A 17811-nucleotide genomic window follows, 5' to 3' on the forward strand; every position below is an offset into this window, starting at 1 on the left:
GGCGGTCAGTATGCAAAGGAGGCAGAGCCCGTTCGCAGATGTAATGACTGCTCGCCTAATGATGCCGCGTAATCGCACGGTGGACGGAGGGATGGGAAGGATTTGAAACGTTAACGAACCGGTCTGATCGGGTTGCTATTTGAGCGGGCTCATGGCTTACTGATTTCCCAGGAATGGTTTCGCTTGGAATGAGATATTGCATTCTCTTTTCTCGTGGATTAGCTTGGTATAATAATGTCGCTTTGAATAATCATATAGGTTTTCAGAAAAGATACCAGCAATGTCCCTCATCAATAGGGAGGCTAAACCACTATGCGAGAGGCGTAGGTAAGCATTACGTCGTCTAATTCTTTTAAATGTTCTATTTTTACGAAACTATTAGGCACGCTTTGAAATATTTATGCTGCGTCGATATCTATAACTATAACTACGTCGATGTATGTGACAAGATATCGTCAGTTTGAATATCGTGATCACTTTAAATCGCACGTCATGCTTGCATTTTATTTTGAAGCATCATCGTAATAGATATTGTAGCTTTCATTCTCATCAGCAGTATTTAAACAAGTTCTACAGTGTTCCCAGATCGCGTGGATCCCTATTTTCCGTTCAATCTTATCACCAGCTTCCTCTATTTATCTCCGAAGACGCGCTGCTTGACGACAGGTTCAAGGCTCCTGGCTATTCAGGCAGGTATTAGCTCTCTATAACTCCAATCACCTCTCCAAGTGTGACTAATACTCGCCAAGCTGATTATGGAATGAAACAAAGCTGATAAGATTAGCATGCCGGCACGCCACCGGCGACAGAGAGCCGCGATGGCGGTCCTCGGGCCGCGTCCTCTCGATCGCCGCCCGTTGTTGGCACACAAAGCGCGGCGGACCAGAAGTGCCCGATCATGCCAGCACTTTGTCCCGGTGCGGTACAGCGCCGGCCGGCCGCCGCGGACCGGCGAGCGGCGCTCACTCGCAGTCCGGCCCTCCGCCACCGAGCCGGCCGGCCGGCCGCCGAGCAGCGCGCTGATTGGTCAACCGCCCGCTCCCGGTCGGCTCCCATTGGCCGGCGGCTGGCGTGCCTTACACCTGATTAGCCACAGAGCACGGTGATTTATCAAAGACGGCCTTCCGGCGGCGGAGATGTCTCCGCGAGCAACAAGGGCACATCTCGCCACCCACCGCCTCCACTCCTAGGCCCTTGTTGTCCGCCGGCGCCGAGATAGCGCGCTGCCCTGATTGCTCCCGTTTGCCCGTAAGCTATTGGCTCTCGGTGACTTCTGTATGCTACCCGCCTTGCCAGTGGTCACGCTCGCCGCGAGGAGGCTGCTGCGTCGCGCCGTCGCTCCGCACGGGACTCGCTGAAGGTTTTCGGAGCGCGCGCGGAGGTCAGCGCGATGGAGACGTGTGTGCTGCTGCCCCAGGAGTTCTCCCTGGTGGTGACCAGTCCGGCGGACGGCGACTCCAAGACGCTGGACACCCAGGTGCAGGTCTGGAGTAACGCGCGGATACCGCAGGGGGTGCGCGTGTACCCGTTCCAGGGGACCGTGAGGCTGGACACGCTGGATGTTCTCGGCTACCTCAGCCCGACTGATGTGAGTACCAGGGAGAGGGGAAAGATAGGGTGAACTGAGTTGTGGTTGTATGTTGAAGTTTTTGGTGCTTTATCTCATGCAGGCTACTAAGCGCTCAATGGTTTGTGGTCAGAGGAGTGTTTGATGAGAAGACGTGGTGATTCTGTGGCCTGAAATAAGAGCTCAGAGGTGCTGTGATGCTGACAAATATGATGTGTATGAAGTCTGAGTTCCTTGGGAGGACGGCTGGTTGCGGTCCCCTCTAGCAGCAATTCGCGTCTGTCAAAAATTCTGACCCCATCCACATCCGTCTGGCTTGTAACAGAGTCTGTAAGTGTGATACAGATGTAATGGCAAAGCTGAGTAGTCTGAATATGTGCCACCCTTGTGATTTTATGGGTAGCAGTTCTATCGTGATTTATGAATATGCAGAGCATGTGACCAAGAGGATCGCTCGATTGTTGAGGCAGTGTCACTCGCGCCAGCTCAAGATACACTGGGTTTTCTCAGAATCGCTCGAAAATTATGTACCTATCATAACAAATAACATGCAGGGTGAAGATATCATAAAGGAAAGATGACTTGCCTGGATGCCACTCGTCCAAAGTTGAATATCTCATGATAAAATATAAAAATGCTGCTAAGTAATTATTTTAGTTGGTTACATGCGATGTATGAAAGTCCCATATTATGGATATGTACCTATCAAATCAATTTCTTCAAAAACCTGAGCAGCTGAAAGTTAGAACTGATTTCATCTTAACCCGCGAGTTGCTGGGGGGGCGTTAAACGCCCCCACTTTTTTCGCCGGGCCATAGCATAAAAACGGCGCGCCGCAGGCGCGCCAAATTTTGGGTACCTGTAGGGAATGGAATGAAGTGTATTGTGACAAAGTTTCAAAAAAATCGGTCGGAAAATTTTTGAGATATCGAGGTTTTAGTGACGTCATGATTTCTGAGTTTTCGACCAAAAACGGCATATGTTAAAAAAATCATATAAAATCACAGAATAGACATACAGACATGCCGTAAACGCCATTAGACTGCCAATACCATGAACAATCAAATGGCTATCTTCGATTATTGATTATCGTTCCGCATTTCCAAAATCTTGAACTGAATCTTGGCAATTTCTCGTGACTACTTCACGACCATGATACATGAATTTATTAAATTGAACATTTTGAGCCAAACACGTACACATATGATAAAATGAATGTCACCATCGTGTTCTACGCCCCAAATTACCCATAAAACATGTGTCACAGGCTGCGAATATCAGTTTTGATTTTTGGGGATATGTGCCTACCCGGTTGACCTGACCTTGACCCTGACCTATGCTTGACTGACCCCTACATGGAGCTGACACTCTTGTAGGCCTTATATGATGGATTGTGCACCGTTTTGACAGAGTTTATGACGAGAGGCGCCCATTGCGAAGTCCTAAAGTCAATGCTACTGAAAGCCCGATTTCAGGTGTTTGACCTGACCTTGACCCGACCTGTGACCTCAAAATTCAACTTTAAAGTACTCATTTGAAGCGTCTCGTCGCGCTCTTTCGTTTGCCGCCTCGTGCGTTTCGCTGCGCCTATTGGTTCTCGAGTTATCGACTGGGGGCGTTTAACGCCCCCCCCCCCTCCCCAGCAAACGGTGGGTGGCGAAATACCCCAGCAACTGCCGGGTTAAGCAATGCGATCTTAGCGTTGTCTTAGCAATGTCTTCGCGTTCACCCAGTCTGTCGATTTTCAGAGGTCAATGGGCAGCTTGCTAAGGTATTGATTGAAATCCAACACCAACATTTGATAGGAAACTAAGCTCATCGATTTGTCATCGACCGTACATCACTCTGAGCATAGGTCCACATCAAGCACTGCGCGTCAATCGTATCTGATGAAGCTTGAAGCAGAAGTGAGACGTTAACAAATGAACTTTCCCTATACTGTATCAGATAATCAAGCCAATCTGTCGTTACAAAAGGTAAAAGTTGGGACACTCCAATATTGCAAGACTCATTTGTCTCACTTCTTGTCTCAATCTGTGTCCAGGTCCGATAGTAAGTTTGCCAATATTTCCTTCGATGACGCTCGTCTCCAGCTATTCCATGGTGTTATCATAATAGATATTAGATAATACTAGTTGTGGAAACAGGGATGCGAGGCCGAATGTCCAGCATGGACAAGCGAACACTGTTGCATGAGTTGCTGTGAGTAATCGACCAAATAATGAGAGGACATAAATGTGGTACATAAATGCTTCTGCGACTTTGAATAAATATGAAATAGTTATATCAAAATATTACACATCTCATTCCAGGAGTCAAAGGTCAAAATTAAAGTGACAACTGGATATAGAAATGTCAACTCAATCAGGTGCTCTCCAAAATATATAATCTTGTTCAATAATATGACTGCGCTGCTGCAGCGAAGATAAAACTGAAAATCGGACAATATAGAAGCTTCAGCCTTTATGAGGAGATATAAAAATGATGACACAAGTCATATATTTTCAATATGTGTCTTCATAAATCCATCATGACATTTGTCAAATCGTATTCCTGATGCCTTCCTCGATTAGATTATCACCAAAAGTGCCAATAGCACATCTTACTTTAAATTCAGATTAAAATCGTAAGATATTTGTAGAACACATTGCATATTGGTAGAAAGGGATCCAAGGTAGATTTGGGGTATCTGTCACTCCCGCAGCTTCCAAAATATACACAAAATTTGTCACAGTCCTTGCAAAGAAAGAAATCTAAACAACATCAGCTTTAAAAGCACTAATTCACAGCAAAAAGAAGCGAAATCCAGATTTTTTGGATATGGGACTTTTGGGGGGAGTACGAGCATCCATTTTATGCCCCAATCAGCGTCGAAAACCATCTTTCTGCTTCCGCTTCCATGTAAATTCGCAAATGATCGACATCACAGCTGAACATATGCACGCATCTCGGTATGTCACATTACATATAGACACAATTACACTAAGGGATGGTAAACACAAGCTCATTGCAAGCTCCTTGTTGGCTGTGTAACTGGAAGCTTTGGGCAAAATTACAGAAAAGAAGACCGTAATCTATTCATATTTTATGTGCCTAAGGTTACTTTATCCAGGACCATATCATATTCAGATGTTTTGTATCTATCTACGAGATAACGATAACATAATTTGTGAGGTTTACTCCTCCATCATTCGGTGCAGGCGTCAGGTTCATCGGCACTAACCATGGAAGACAAAATATTGTTCTGGCTTGAATTAACAAAGACTAAAAACGAACAAAAAGGGGGCTTATTTCATCCATTGACTCTCCAATGCATTTATGGCTAACAAAATTTTGGAATCATTTATTCAGAACCTCATATTGTCTTCAATATTGTCTTTTGTTGTCTTCAGACATTTCTCCGACGTCTGACAAGGAAATATTACTGGTTTTTAGTTTGTTCTGCATCTGTCGGCCACTCACTTTTTGCACTTTAAAGCAGAACACTTTCAGCACCTGAAAGGAGCACTGTGAGCACTGAAAGAGTAACAATGACCAGCTACTCTGTCTCAGTCTCTCAGTAGCTCTACCACAGCCACCGCACCGGTATAGCTCGTGGGCTTGTTTTACAGTGGGGTGAATACTCATACTCCCAACTGGTTAGTTACTCTCTGTTTCTCAGAAGCCTTACCACACCTAAGGAACCAGCTCGCGCTCGTGCTCGTCTAACAGTGGGGGCGGGCGGTGGGCGTCTCCGATCGAGCCAGTGCCGATCGGACGGGTCTCGTCGGGAAAACCGGAGATGGCCGGTCGATTACCGCTCTCCTCTGGCGCGGTGATTAACCGGGTGTGTGACTGACTCCGCGCTGGGCTGCCCCATACTGCTCAGTGTGGGTAGCTGGGCGAAACCCCGCCACGGAACTGCAACGTTTCTTAGTGCCAAGACTGAGAAAAAAAAAACACGGGAAAGACTCGGGAAAGACTCCAAAGAGAGACGCCAAGCTGGACAATTGGAGAGCGTTATCTCTGGTACAGAGCTCACGCAGTGGCTTGGTGAGACTCAGCTCGTCAGTCACATTCGACATGGCGTGATTTCCAATGACAGAGACGACATCCTGTGGCGTGCCCTTCGCGTGTCACCGCGGCCCTCGCCTCTGGACAGAGCACAGGGCAGACTCCGGCCGGGAGGCGGAGGGAGGGAGACCCACGCCCCGCGCCGTCTCACACGGGGAGGCCCGAGCGGCGGACAGAATAGCGTGCGAGGCCAGGGCGGGGCTCCCAGCGTGGCTGTGGGTGACGATAGTCACACCCACCGCGGAGATGGACGGCCGAAAATAAATAGGGCTTTGTTGACGGCGCTACGGGTGTCAGATTGAGTTATTATACGATGGGAAGTTCGTGAGTTTAGTCAGGTGGCCATGCGAAGGCTGGCCCGTTCTGAAACTACATGCACAGTGGGCATCGGGTACGGCGGAATATGAGCTCATCGAATAACCCGAAACGTGCAGAATCTGCTCTCAATATCAGTAAACAGTTGAAATTCTTGGCCGCGAAGGGCTGTTTGAGCCGCCCACAGCCGATTTAACGATAGTGTCGCGGTTTCACGGATGATTGGATTGTAGCACATTTGGCTATAATCCGTTGCATGCCTATCGTTCGGGCGATACCTTCCGTGCAGCTTCTGCACTGGATCTGTACCCCATGCGGTTCCTCTGAGGGTCCCGATAGACTGTTTGTCCGCCGCCACCTGTTCGATAATGGCGGATCAATGAGAGTTGATCTGGCCCACCGGTCATCTGTCAGGCACAGACACTCCGGTCATTGACAAACGGGAGCGACCGCCGTCATCCGACCTTCGGCAAAACAAATATTCCACTCGATCGGCTGATGACTTCTATGAGCGATAAGCGCTCAGTCCGGCGTTATTAATCGAACGCTACATATCACCAATCACAATCACAGCGGAAAGATCATTTCGATTTCAAACAAGACGCGCCGCCGACAGTCGTTGATACCGTTAGCGATTAACTAACGAAGTTGGAGAGCAATTTTCTACCGACAGATACGGGCCACAAACAGCATTCAGCCGGCATTAACAACCTTCACGCGTCGGGCGCGCCTAGCACTCCAGAGGCAGTGGCCTCTTTACACCTGGTGCGGCGGTCACCACTCACGAGGCGGACGCCCACGCAGCAGGGCTGTCGCCGCCGACCGGTGACGTCACGGTGCGACCTTGCGGCCGCGCGCCGGGCCGGGGCGGCGCCCGCGCCGGCCGGTCAGCAAAACACACCGCTAATAGAGCCCGATTTCACGGCAGATGCCCGCGCCAGATGGATCGGAGCGGCCGGACGGCATCGGGCGCCGATCGCCTGCCCCGCCCTGACGCCCCGGCGCCCCGGAATAACGCCCTGACGCCCCGGGATGACGCCCCGGCGCCCCGGGATAACGCCCTGACGCCCCGGGATGACGCCCTGACGCCCCCGGGGGATGACGCCCTGACGCCCCGGTACCGGGACGCCCTGGAGCTGACGCCCCAAAACACTAGAGATACCGTGCTCTAAACTGACGCTCGAAGCTAGCATCTTGGAGGGATAACGCCTCGCCAAGTGACTTTACGCCATGGTTCCACTAAATGTCATCTCAGTGTCTTCACTGCGACTTCTCCGTTTGTCTTGTTCCGTCTGGTCACTTTCGTGGCTCAGCGCCACTTCACGCACCCACTTTGCTCTTACATATCCTGCTCCGTCCACCAGCTCCAACCCAACCACCCACCTGCCATCATTGGGGCGGCTCGTGCGGAACCCCAAATTGCCACGCATCAAACGCCTCTCCGTCGCGATTTGATCGGATCGCGCCCGCAGGTGGACATTGAGACGGGCTGCCGGCGCACGCGCGATCCCCGGCCCGGCCACACACGGCGCCAGGACGGCCGACCGGGGCGGTACACCGCGGCGGCGCCACCATTGATCTCCGCAGCGCATGATCTAATTGGCTCTAATTCTCTCGGCCGGTGCATTATCGAGCCCGGCCGCGGCGCTCGGTTTTATCGGACCATCCGTTAGCGGTGGGCGGAGAGGTAAACAAACGGAATGAAGCTGTTAATGGCGTGCCCTTAGTGCCACACCTTCACTAATGGCCATTACCGTAAGCAATAGCTTATCTCAAACACATTCAAGTGCGTGTGCAAACACCTGGGGCTCCATGTTGATATAATACAAATTGTGTAAGCTCACTTGTTATGCATGATGAAAGTTTCAACACCGCGCACCGATCAGCGTTTCTTAACGCATAAAATCAGTCGCACATCAAATATGATATCACAAATGTCATTGTAAAAACATACAGTGCCATTCCATATTTCAGCGCCACTTTCATGTCTTTTATTTATGACGGCGGGAGCAACAGGTAGAACAGCGAGCAATGAACATAAACCATACTCTCTTCCTTTGTATATCATCACAAGATCTTCTCTTCACCACAGCAAAGCTTTGTGCGTGTTCCCTCGGCCGCTCGGCATTTCCATCTTCCCCACAAGAAACTATCTCATTTTCCGGGCGCACAAAAGGCACGCTTCCATGCTGTACGCGTCCCGCCCCCATTCCAGGTTCCCACGGTAGCGCAGACCGGCGCTCTTTGAACTCCTCTCTTGATTCATTCCCCCGAAGCGGCCCAGCCCTTTAAGCGCCGGTGCTATCCAATTACCATGGTCAGTTGAGAGGAGCGTGCGGCGGCGCCGGGGGTCAGGCCGTGGCAGACTGGCTGCCCTCAGCGGGGTTTGGGATAATCTCGACAGAGCTCGCAGGTCACCCGGGGGTCACCAGGCGGAGTCGAGCGTCGTCCTCTGGTCCCAGCGTCGGCAGCCCGAGAGGCACTGCGGCACAGTCTATCCTCCCGGCGTCCCACCGCTGCGAGCGCCCGAGACGCGAGATGGTAGCCGGTTTTTACGATAATCGACACTGGGAATCTATTATGGCGCGCTGTTACAATAAAGGGCCGGCGTCGGCAGCGGCCGGCGCTGTCGGCTTTTTCAGGCCCGGCATTGAGCGGGGGCGCGGCGGCGGCGGCCAACTTCAGACGCGCCGCGCCCGATACCATCTGTGCATTATTACGGCCGGCACCGGGACAGTATGGGGCCGAAACGGCCGCGTCACTCGATTAAATCACAGACGGCCGCCGGTTGCAGTGGCGCGGCGGCCGGCGATCGGCCGCCGCCGGCCTCTCCGCTCGGTGGGAGCCATTGTGACCTGCCGGTGGGAAGGTGGCTCCACTGAGGAGCCGTCAAAGGGTGGCGGTGCGGCTGCATTCACGGCACCGGTTATTGTACCGAGGAGATGATTTCATTGGAGTGGTGTGGGAACCGTGTGAGTACCTGGTTGCAAGCTAGCAGCTATAGTTCATGAATCGAAACAGCCCAATGATCAGATCCCTTGGCTATGCAGCCGCCATTGACAGCTCCAAGCGTGACACACGGTCTCTTTTTCTCACCCCCGCTCAGTCGTGATATTATTGCCCGGTCAAGATTCCACTCAACCATGGACTCACCATTTCTGAATAAAAGAGGCTATATACCTAATCTACCACGCCACTCCAACACAACAGCCTATGTCCCACAGCTTCTCACCATGCCCTCTCACATCCCATCATGACCGACCGCGTCCCACATCGCCCCAGTGTCTGGATCGCGCACCCAAAGCCCAGCCCTCCCTAGCCCTACCCCATATCGCCGTCCAGCGGGTGTATGCCTGCACAGGGCAGGTATATGGCGGTCAGTGGCTATACGGCACCACTCCCGCTAACCGTCTCCGTCCCATTCACTGTGTAACCGGAGTCGACCGGTCGGCTATCGGCCCTTCATCGGCCAGCTAATGGCCCTCACTGCCCACCGCTCAGGTCAGCTTACAAAGGTGCTGGTCCGAGCCATCCGTCGCAGGGTTAACAGGGCGCTGGGTCTGATCCTCCGCTTTAGGGTGTGATGTATGAGCGTGAGCAGTTCAGATACCGTGGTCTATGCCTGGTATGTGAACACGAATATGTTCAGTTGCTGCGCTCTAATGCAATACTGGATCAGTAATATCTTGCAGTGAGCATTGGACAGAATACTTTGGATCAGCTGAGCTGTCGTGTGGACTGTAGAACATTTCTGAATCAACTCGATGTTTCAATCTATAATCTGTTGCTACTCACACAACCATTCACAATCGCTATGCATGTTATCAGTCTGTTCGACATCTACATATGTAGTTTGTATCGCCCTAAATTAGCATACGTTCGCCCTCCCACCGGCCCAACCGTGCTGTGTTTGCTTTATACACCCACCCTCTGCTAACATTGCCTGTCAGCTGTGCGATCTGCGGGGACATTATTCAGTCCTAAATCCACTCAGTGTTCCAATTGGTTTTCCGGGTTCTCAGCGGGCAGCTGAGTTAGGACGACACCCATCACGCGGCGGGTGTCCCCTCTATTAGCGGTGAGGAGGTGAGGGTACCGGTTACGGCACCGCACTGGCTCAATGGGGCCAGTGGGCTCAGTGGCTGGGGCTCAATGGGAGCTAGGGCTCAGTGGGGCTCATGTTGATTCACAATAGGAACAAGGAGTCTAGTAGTGGGACTGGGCGATAATTTTGGTCTGCTTTTCGTAGCCAGCAAGTGCGACAATTTGACTGTCGTAGGGCGACTGCTCCATGTAGCCGACTACACCTACGGTGCGTTGACCTGCAGCGATACGACACTGGTCATTCCTGGATTTAACCGGGTCGCAGCGCTACCTCTCCACTCGCACCTGGGCTGCGTCACGCCGAAAAACTTCCTCTCCTGACACACCTAGACCGGCTCACGGCACTACCTCTCCAGTCATGAGTCTCTGCCTGGGCCGCGCGGCAGCGGTACTGAGACACCTCTGACCAGCGCAGCACCGACCGCCGTTGTGTCTCGGCGCTACCTCTGACCAGGGCAGGGCCGTCCGGCCGGCCGGCCGCCGTGGCACTGCTTGGTATGCCCGACCTGGAGCCGACAGCAATTATCATCGCGCGGCCGTGCGCTAATTGGATGCTATCTGAGCGGTCCGGCGCGGCTCGTGCACGGTACTCGGTCGGGACGCGCCGGGCAGCCGACGGGACGGCGCCGCCTGGCCACCGCCGGAGGAGCTGTCGTCAAAGTCAGGGAGCTGGGGTCGGAGATGACACCACAGTTGAGGCGACGGAAGCACATTCAGGATCAGAGGATCTCAATGATCGGTGCAGAAACTATTCGATGCTTAGCACACAAGCGCCGGAGCTGCCGTCAGAGTCAGGATGGGAGCTGGGGCCAGAGATTAAACCACAGTAGAGGCGACACAAGCACATTCAGGATCGGAAGGTCTCCATGATCGGTGCAGAAACTATACGATACTAATCAGACAAGCGGCTTTTCTTTGACCACCAGTGCCTGAGCAGTGACAACCCTGGCCGGTCCCTGGTCTTTATGGTCCGATACGGTCCCCTGTGGTCCGATACGGTCCATTGTGGTCCAGCGCGGTCCCACCCTCCCCCACCAGCGCGCGCAGCTGTCGGCCCCTCACCTCCGCACTCCGATAGCGAGTTACGAGTGACCGCCGTCCGACTTATGTGGCAGGTATGTCACCGAATAACGGACGCGGCCGCAGCGCCGACCGTAACACCGCTGGTGTTCGACATATATAACAGCGCCGCCGCGATAGTGTTGACATTGATAGCCGAAACGTGCCCGGACGCTGCCGTACATAACGCCCCGGGAGCAGAGCCGATACTGATGTCGCCGGCATGCGGCCGACCGGCGATCAACCACTGACGGCTACTTCAAGGCTGCCGACGGCCCGTTACTCGCGGCAGGCTGGCAGAGATCACCTTGATCAACATGTTGGGGCGGCCATCCGCAGTGCGCGGCCGCGCCCCGCCCGTTGACAGCGCGCACAGCCAGGTGGTTGGATGGAGGGCTGAGCCGGGCGCAGCTGATTCGGATGTGATGTCTGAAGACTGGTGTGGCTCGTGGTTTGTTGATGTGTGATGTAAGCTGGTTTGTGATTATGTGTGATTACTGGTGATCTTATAGGCACGGATTGCGGAGGATGTTTTGTAAACCACAGCATCACCAGTCACAAATGTTGGCAAGATGTGTCCCCCACATCCAAACAATCTCGTCATACCCCAGTCCATTCTGATTCCTCCGTGTGAAGCAATGTGTGATGCCTGCCGATCAGTCTCGTGACACTTATGTCATTCCATTTCAGATTCGCCACCGGTTCGGCTGCTATGACGAGATCGCCGAGGTACAAGGCCGCCGTGTGCGCCACTGTAATTGGGTGCGCTTCATCCGACACACGAGCGTGTGCACGCCAGACGTCAACCTGGTCGGGTCCCGGTTCAGAGGTGAGGACGACAGGGTGTGTGGAGTAAACCATGCATGCCTTCCTAATTTTGTTTTTGTTTTTGTAACCTAGCTCCTATGGTAAGGAAGGAAGTGGGTGGGCTAGCACGGAGATGCTAGCAGGAATGCGCTGTGGTTCAAAGGCTCTAGGGAAATTGACACGCTTGAAAAACATGGAAAAGGGTAGCAATTAAAAGTTAAACATTGGTAGAAAAGGAGCTATCTGGCTAATGAAAAACAAGAGGAAGACGCTACTTAGCATGATGAAAACGGAAGCTGCTGTTGCCGAACACTTACAAACAGGAATAAGGAAAATACGATCGCGTTGTGCTGCTACTCAAGATGATATGTTTGATAATGAGAACGATGGGAGCCATAAATTAAACGCGTGCCCACTGCTCAACCACGACGTGGCTGACTGTTGACTACAATTGTGCGCTCCAGTTATCTACCATCTCAACATATCATTCGCCTCGGCGGTCTTCCAACTGCAACAAGTGGAGCATTATTCCTCTAACCAGCGCTTCCAGCACTGACAGCGCCTTTGACAGCCAATAGCGGCTGCTCGGACAATGCCGACTCGCTGTCGGGCGCGGACAGCCGGGTCTGTCTGTCGGGTGCAGTCTTGTCTCCTCCCTGTCACACCGGCCGTTTACGCTGCACCGGTCTCTCTCCGGCCGCCGCGGTTCCGCGTACCGGCCGCTTCGAGGTGCGCAGCAAAAAGACGCACCGCTGCCGGCCGGCCGTCGGGCGCGGCCCGGCCGTCCCGCCGTCGTATCGGAAAGCCTTTGTCGCCGTCGGCCGATCCGACGATAATATTGTCTGGACGCGCCGCTTTTGTTCGCCGCGAGCAGAGTGACCGCGGCCGGTAGCCGACTGAGAACTGTACAGAGCTGCAGCCGCGCAACCGATCGCCAATCAACCCATTGAGCCTCGACGGCTGTCAGCGAGCTCCGAGCCGCTGCAAAAATAGCGGCCACAATGGCGGCGATAGGCATCGGAAGCAGAGCCACGCTCGGTGCTCGCGCACAGCTCGAGCAATGCTGGGCACGTGCGCTGAATTGGTCGATCAGTGCACACGCGAATTGATGACACACTGGGCACGCGTCATTGGTGATTTTCCCTGTGGAGTCATCGCAGGTGGCGAGAGGCCGCGATAGGTTATCAGGGGTCATCAGGGGTCATCATGGGTCATCGATGACCAACAGGAGTTCCCAATGAGCGTCAGTGATCACAAGATGTCATATCGGTTCACAGCGGTATCTATATAGACCAAAAGTGATCACCAGCGCGTCTGTTGGAAGTGTTGGAACCGATTTGCCAGCAGCTTTGTGCAAAGGTCGCGAGTGTTGCCCGTCTCGCCAATCATCAGCGGCAAACTGCCCCGCCGCCACACCGGTCAGGACCTCACACGCCGGTCTGCTCAGTACCGTCTGCCGTGACTCAGTCGGTGCGGTAATGGTTTCCGCGGCGGAGATTCCTGCGGCGGCGCTGCAGCGGGGCCGTACCGGACCGGAGGCCGACCAAGGCCGTTAGCGGTGTGCCGAGGAGTCACTGCCGCCGCCGCCGCCTCTCTGTGATCGATGGGAGCACGAGAGCGTACCGAGAACGGCGGCCGCCGCGGCTCGGTTCGGAGTAGACTGGAGTTATGATGGCTGTGGGATGGTTGGCGGTTTGAGAGCGAGCGATGCTCATTAACACGTTCTCAGAAACGACGCCGCTAGGGGAGGGAATCACTCAGTTTAGTAGATAACATGAGCATTGAACAATGGGCGTTCGCGTTATCTATGACTTATAAAACCGTTTCCAGTGTGCACCCCGCGTCCGGCCCCTCTAGCAGCGGTCACATGTGGAGCTCATTAGTCATATCAACCCGCCCTCTCCCGCTCCGATCACCGATATGACTTTGATCATTTTTAATGACACGGCTAGCCATTGATCCATAGCTAACACGTGCATACATCATGCATGCATAGATAAAGCATATATCTCACCCCGGTTGATGGCCGTTTCAATGAGCCGCACGTTTGTGATTGCCGCGGCGGGCGCCGGCGGAACTGACCGACCGCTGGGCCGCCCGCCCCGGCCGCGGGGGTGCCTCTCGCTGCCTCTGACCGGGATCCCTCGCGCTGCCTCTGACCGCCCGCGGGGGTCCCTCGCGCTGCCTCTGACCGCCTGCGGGGGCCCCTCGCGCCTCCTCTGACGCTCCCCACCTCCCCGCAGGAGAGCCCATTTACGAAGTGATCCGACCGATCGCCGCACACTCGGAGATCGTGGTGTTCTACCTTCCGGAGCCGCCACAAGAGGAGTTTGTCCTGCCAGCAGTCGCCTACCTGAGACACTCGCTCTACAAGAAGACCATGTATGCCATCCTTGAAGGTAAGTTACTGTGGTAATGGATGGTTGTTTTTCGGGGATGTGGATCTTTCAATATGGTCTTATGTCTGAAGTGGCCGGAATCTCACTAACTTTTAAACTGTAATTTTAACCTTTTCTTCCTTTTCCTCTCCACTTGTCTGACACACACAAGCACAACTGTCCCTTCAGTTTCCTAACGCGGTGTATTCGAACATATAGCTCAAGCTCTGCTCAGAGTCCCTATGTCTCGCGGCCCTTCCAGCGTTAGATCGGTCGGCCGGTCACTCGAACCGTTCTCTCGTTCGTTCAGCCCGGGTACCACCGTCCGCTGAACAGCCTGAGGAGCGGGCGGTACCGTCGCCAGTCGCTCTGACCGATCGGTCTGGCCTCTCTGACCGATCGGTCTGACCTCGCTGACCGATCTCGGTGACTCGGTGTTGCCACCCTGCCCGGTTACCTCTAGTGAACAGCCCCTGCGGAGCGGGCGGTACCGTCTCTCTACCCTCCGTGCACCGACCGATCCCGCTGAGTGCCGGCCACCGCCAGAGCTCGGACAATGGAGCCAATTTGTACCGTTTTGGGCGTGACCCCACGGTCGGTGATGGATGGGCGCTACCAGAGCAGAGCTCATGTTCCAGCGCAGGGCGTCATAAAACACACACACTGGCCGAGTGGGCGGGCCGCCGCGCCATCATCGACTGTGTGATCGGGAACGGTAGGTGATTTGTTAGACCGAGAGGTTGATGGCTAAGAGATGATACACCAGTCATTCATTGTAATGGAGGAAATATACCGGCGCGAGGCTGATTAATGGCCATCGATATGGACTCTGCAGAGTGTATGGTGGTGCTCCGATTTTGCTTAGGTAACTTGAGTGGAGAGATGATCCAAAGCTGCGAATGGAAAGGACTCGCAATGTTCTGCCCGCCTCCTCCTCAATCTTGAGTGGAGAGGACTATGAGAACGCGCCAGGTTAGCTGCATCTGGTCGGCCTAGTCAGATACTGAGACTCTTCGACCGTTAGACCCAATTACAAATGAGTAATAACACAAGCGCCCACGCTACGCTGGCCGAGTCTCGCCATCATAACTCAGCGGCGAAAACTGCGACTGAACTCGGCCATCGCATCTCCTCCATTGCTCCATACCGTCCGGCGGTCTCTCTACCGACAGGCAGGCTGCAATGCGAGCTGACGCCGGCCGCTCCTCCGGGCGCTACACCCGAGCTCAATGGTACGGCACGGGTCGTAAACTCGGGTGCGCGGGATGCTGGGTGCCTTGAGCGGACTGACCAAAGCAATGACCCGAACACTGACCTGAGAGCGGCAAATCAGAGCCATGTCATTCAGAGCACTCTTGAGTACCGCAAAAAAAAATCCTGGGAGAAAGAGGGAAAGTCAGAATATAATCAGTAGAATATGAGACATATTATTTTCAATGAAAAAGAATCAGTGAGCTGCAGATCAAACCCAGCGCAGATCAGTCGAGCAGCGAGAGCTCACCGAGAGCTCGCCGAGAGCACCAGCCGTCAGCGAGCAAGCAGCAGCGAGTCCGCGCCGCTTAGGCCGCGATTTATCGGTGACGCGAGTTTAATGCGGCACGATCGGTGACGATAGCGGCGCGGTCCCCGGCGCGCGGCTATAAACCGGCGGGGAGAGAGGTGACGGGCGCTGGGCCGGTGTCCGCCTGCACCGGCGCCCGGCCCACTGCAGCCGTATCGCCGCTCCGATTAATGCACCGCCGTGACACATGAGCCCCAGGACGAGGTGGTAACACATTCCATTTTGAAATTCATTCATTTATAATCGTGGTTTATGCTCGAGTGGGCTCATTCGTTGGTGAGTGTCGTATAATCGCATCGAGAGGTGACATCAATAAGGGCGAGCATGTCACGGACTGCAGGCTGTTTGAAGCCTCTTCTCGGTCAGTAAACATTTCAACATTATATCAATGCATTATGCATGCATCTTTTATTACACCATCCACAACTTTCAGTGGTCAGCGCCATCAAGTCCCGCTCCCAGTACCTCTTTCATCGGGTGCCCCACTCCCCACCCCTCCCACCAATATTTACATTCCCCCGGCCCCGGCACGGGCGGCGCCGCTCGCGCCGCGGTCCCTCCGTCGTTTTTCTGGCCGGTGTGTTGGCGCCCGCGTGCGATACCCGCGCCGCCCGTCGCGCCGCGTCCGCCGCCCTGTCGACGGCCCAGTGTGGAGCGGTCGGCGGCCGGCGCTGGCCGTCGGTTTTCTGCCGACCGCCGACGCACCCGTCCGGCACACGGCGCAAAAACACGCTCAGATTCACAGTCGGGTTCAAAGTCGGCACAGAATTAATTAACAATGAGTAAAAAGGTAGATTAATCACGGGTAAAAAGCGGCCCGGTCGGCGCGCTGGCAGTGGCGGTGGCGGCGCCGGCGGCGAGCTGCTGAGGGTCCGACTGCCGCCACCGGCTGCTCGCCGGTACCCTCGCACCCAAAGGTCACGGTCGGGTCACCATCGGCGGGCGTCGCCGGCGCAAATCGGCACCAACAGCCGCCCGGAATGCAGGTAACGAGCGACCGGCGCCACTCACAGCCACCACACAGGAAGCCAGCCACGGAACCCAGCGAGTTATTAGAATTCCACGTCTGCAATACGGCCCCGCAGTGGCAAATGTCAAGGTGGGGGCAGGGGTCGGTGGGCGGACCCGGGCTCAGTATGGTTTATCGTCGCTACTCCACTGATACCAGTTACATCCCGGACATCCGAGCTGCATTAGCAGTAGGAAAAGTATACGTTATCCCAACTAACCACCGTTTGTTGTGCAATATGTTTAATTGATAAAAAGGCTCGCTATTCGGCGGGTAATGCTGTTTCGTTGCCGATGTAATGAGACCGGCCGGAGGTATGCCACGGACGGCTTATCCGCGGCCCGCTTCCCACGTGCTCCCCGGCCGATATCGGCGTGCAGTGAACCTCACCGACCCCGGGTGACCACTGACTCCGACCGGAATATCCCCGTCTTTGACGTACTGACCGATTGGATGTCGTAAGGTAACAATACGCTAGGCAAATGACATTGGATTTTTGTTCATCAGTGACATACCTAAGCGTTTCTTCCTTGAGGTAGCACATTGCAATGCTATTGAATTCGGTGCCTAATCGGAAAACATGTGCTGTAGATATGATTCCACTCGAGACGACTCAGATTTTAGCTTACGTTTTTTGTTAAGGACGGATAAGACCTCAATTTGCGTCAGCAAAGGACCTATTGAAGCGTACAGAAATGATAAGTTATCTTGATAAGTGCACAACTTCCGGGTAATTGCGTCATAGTTTTTTTTTAGTCTTGAACTTGACAAAAACCTATACGAAAATCTTATTCTCGAATAATTGAACAGCTTGACCAGTCGATTTAATGCCACTGATCAATAACACGTCACACGCTTTCCAAGACACCATTTTCATTTCTCACAATTCGTCAAAGTAAAGGAAAAGCGAGGACATGTTCAGCTTGAAGTGGTCGTCTTCCACTGACTTTCTGCCACC

At 53.8% G+C, this 17811-nt stretch overlaps 1 protein-coding gene across 1 annotated transcript in view; it reads left to right on the forward strand.

Moving 5' to 3' along the window:
• The first annotated feature begins 1104 nt into the window (after nt 1-1104).
• LOC122386636 (zinc finger protein 287-like) overlaps nt 1105-17811 on the forward strand; it is a 43145-nt gene continuing 26438 nt past the window's right edge. The window contains exons 1-3 of the mRNA XM_043376014.1: nt 1105-1588; nt 11789-11927; nt 14149-14304. Coding sequence (XP_043231949.1) covers nt 1391-1588; nt 11789-11927; nt 14149-14304 — 493 coding nt within the window. The 5' untranslated portion in view covers nt 1105-1390. The remainder of the gene's footprint in view (nt 1589-11788; nt 11928-14148; nt 14305-17811) is intronic.

This window comes from Amphibalanus amphitrite, unplaced genomic scaffold (assembly GCF_019059575.1).
Source record: "Amphibalanus amphitrite isolate SeventyFive unplaced genomic scaffold, NRLGWU_Aamphi_draft 000258F_arrow, whole genome shotgun sequence".
NCBI classification, from domain to species: Eukaryota; Metazoa; Arthropoda; class Thecostraca; order Balanomorpha; family Balanidae; genus Amphibalanus; species Amphibalanus amphitrite.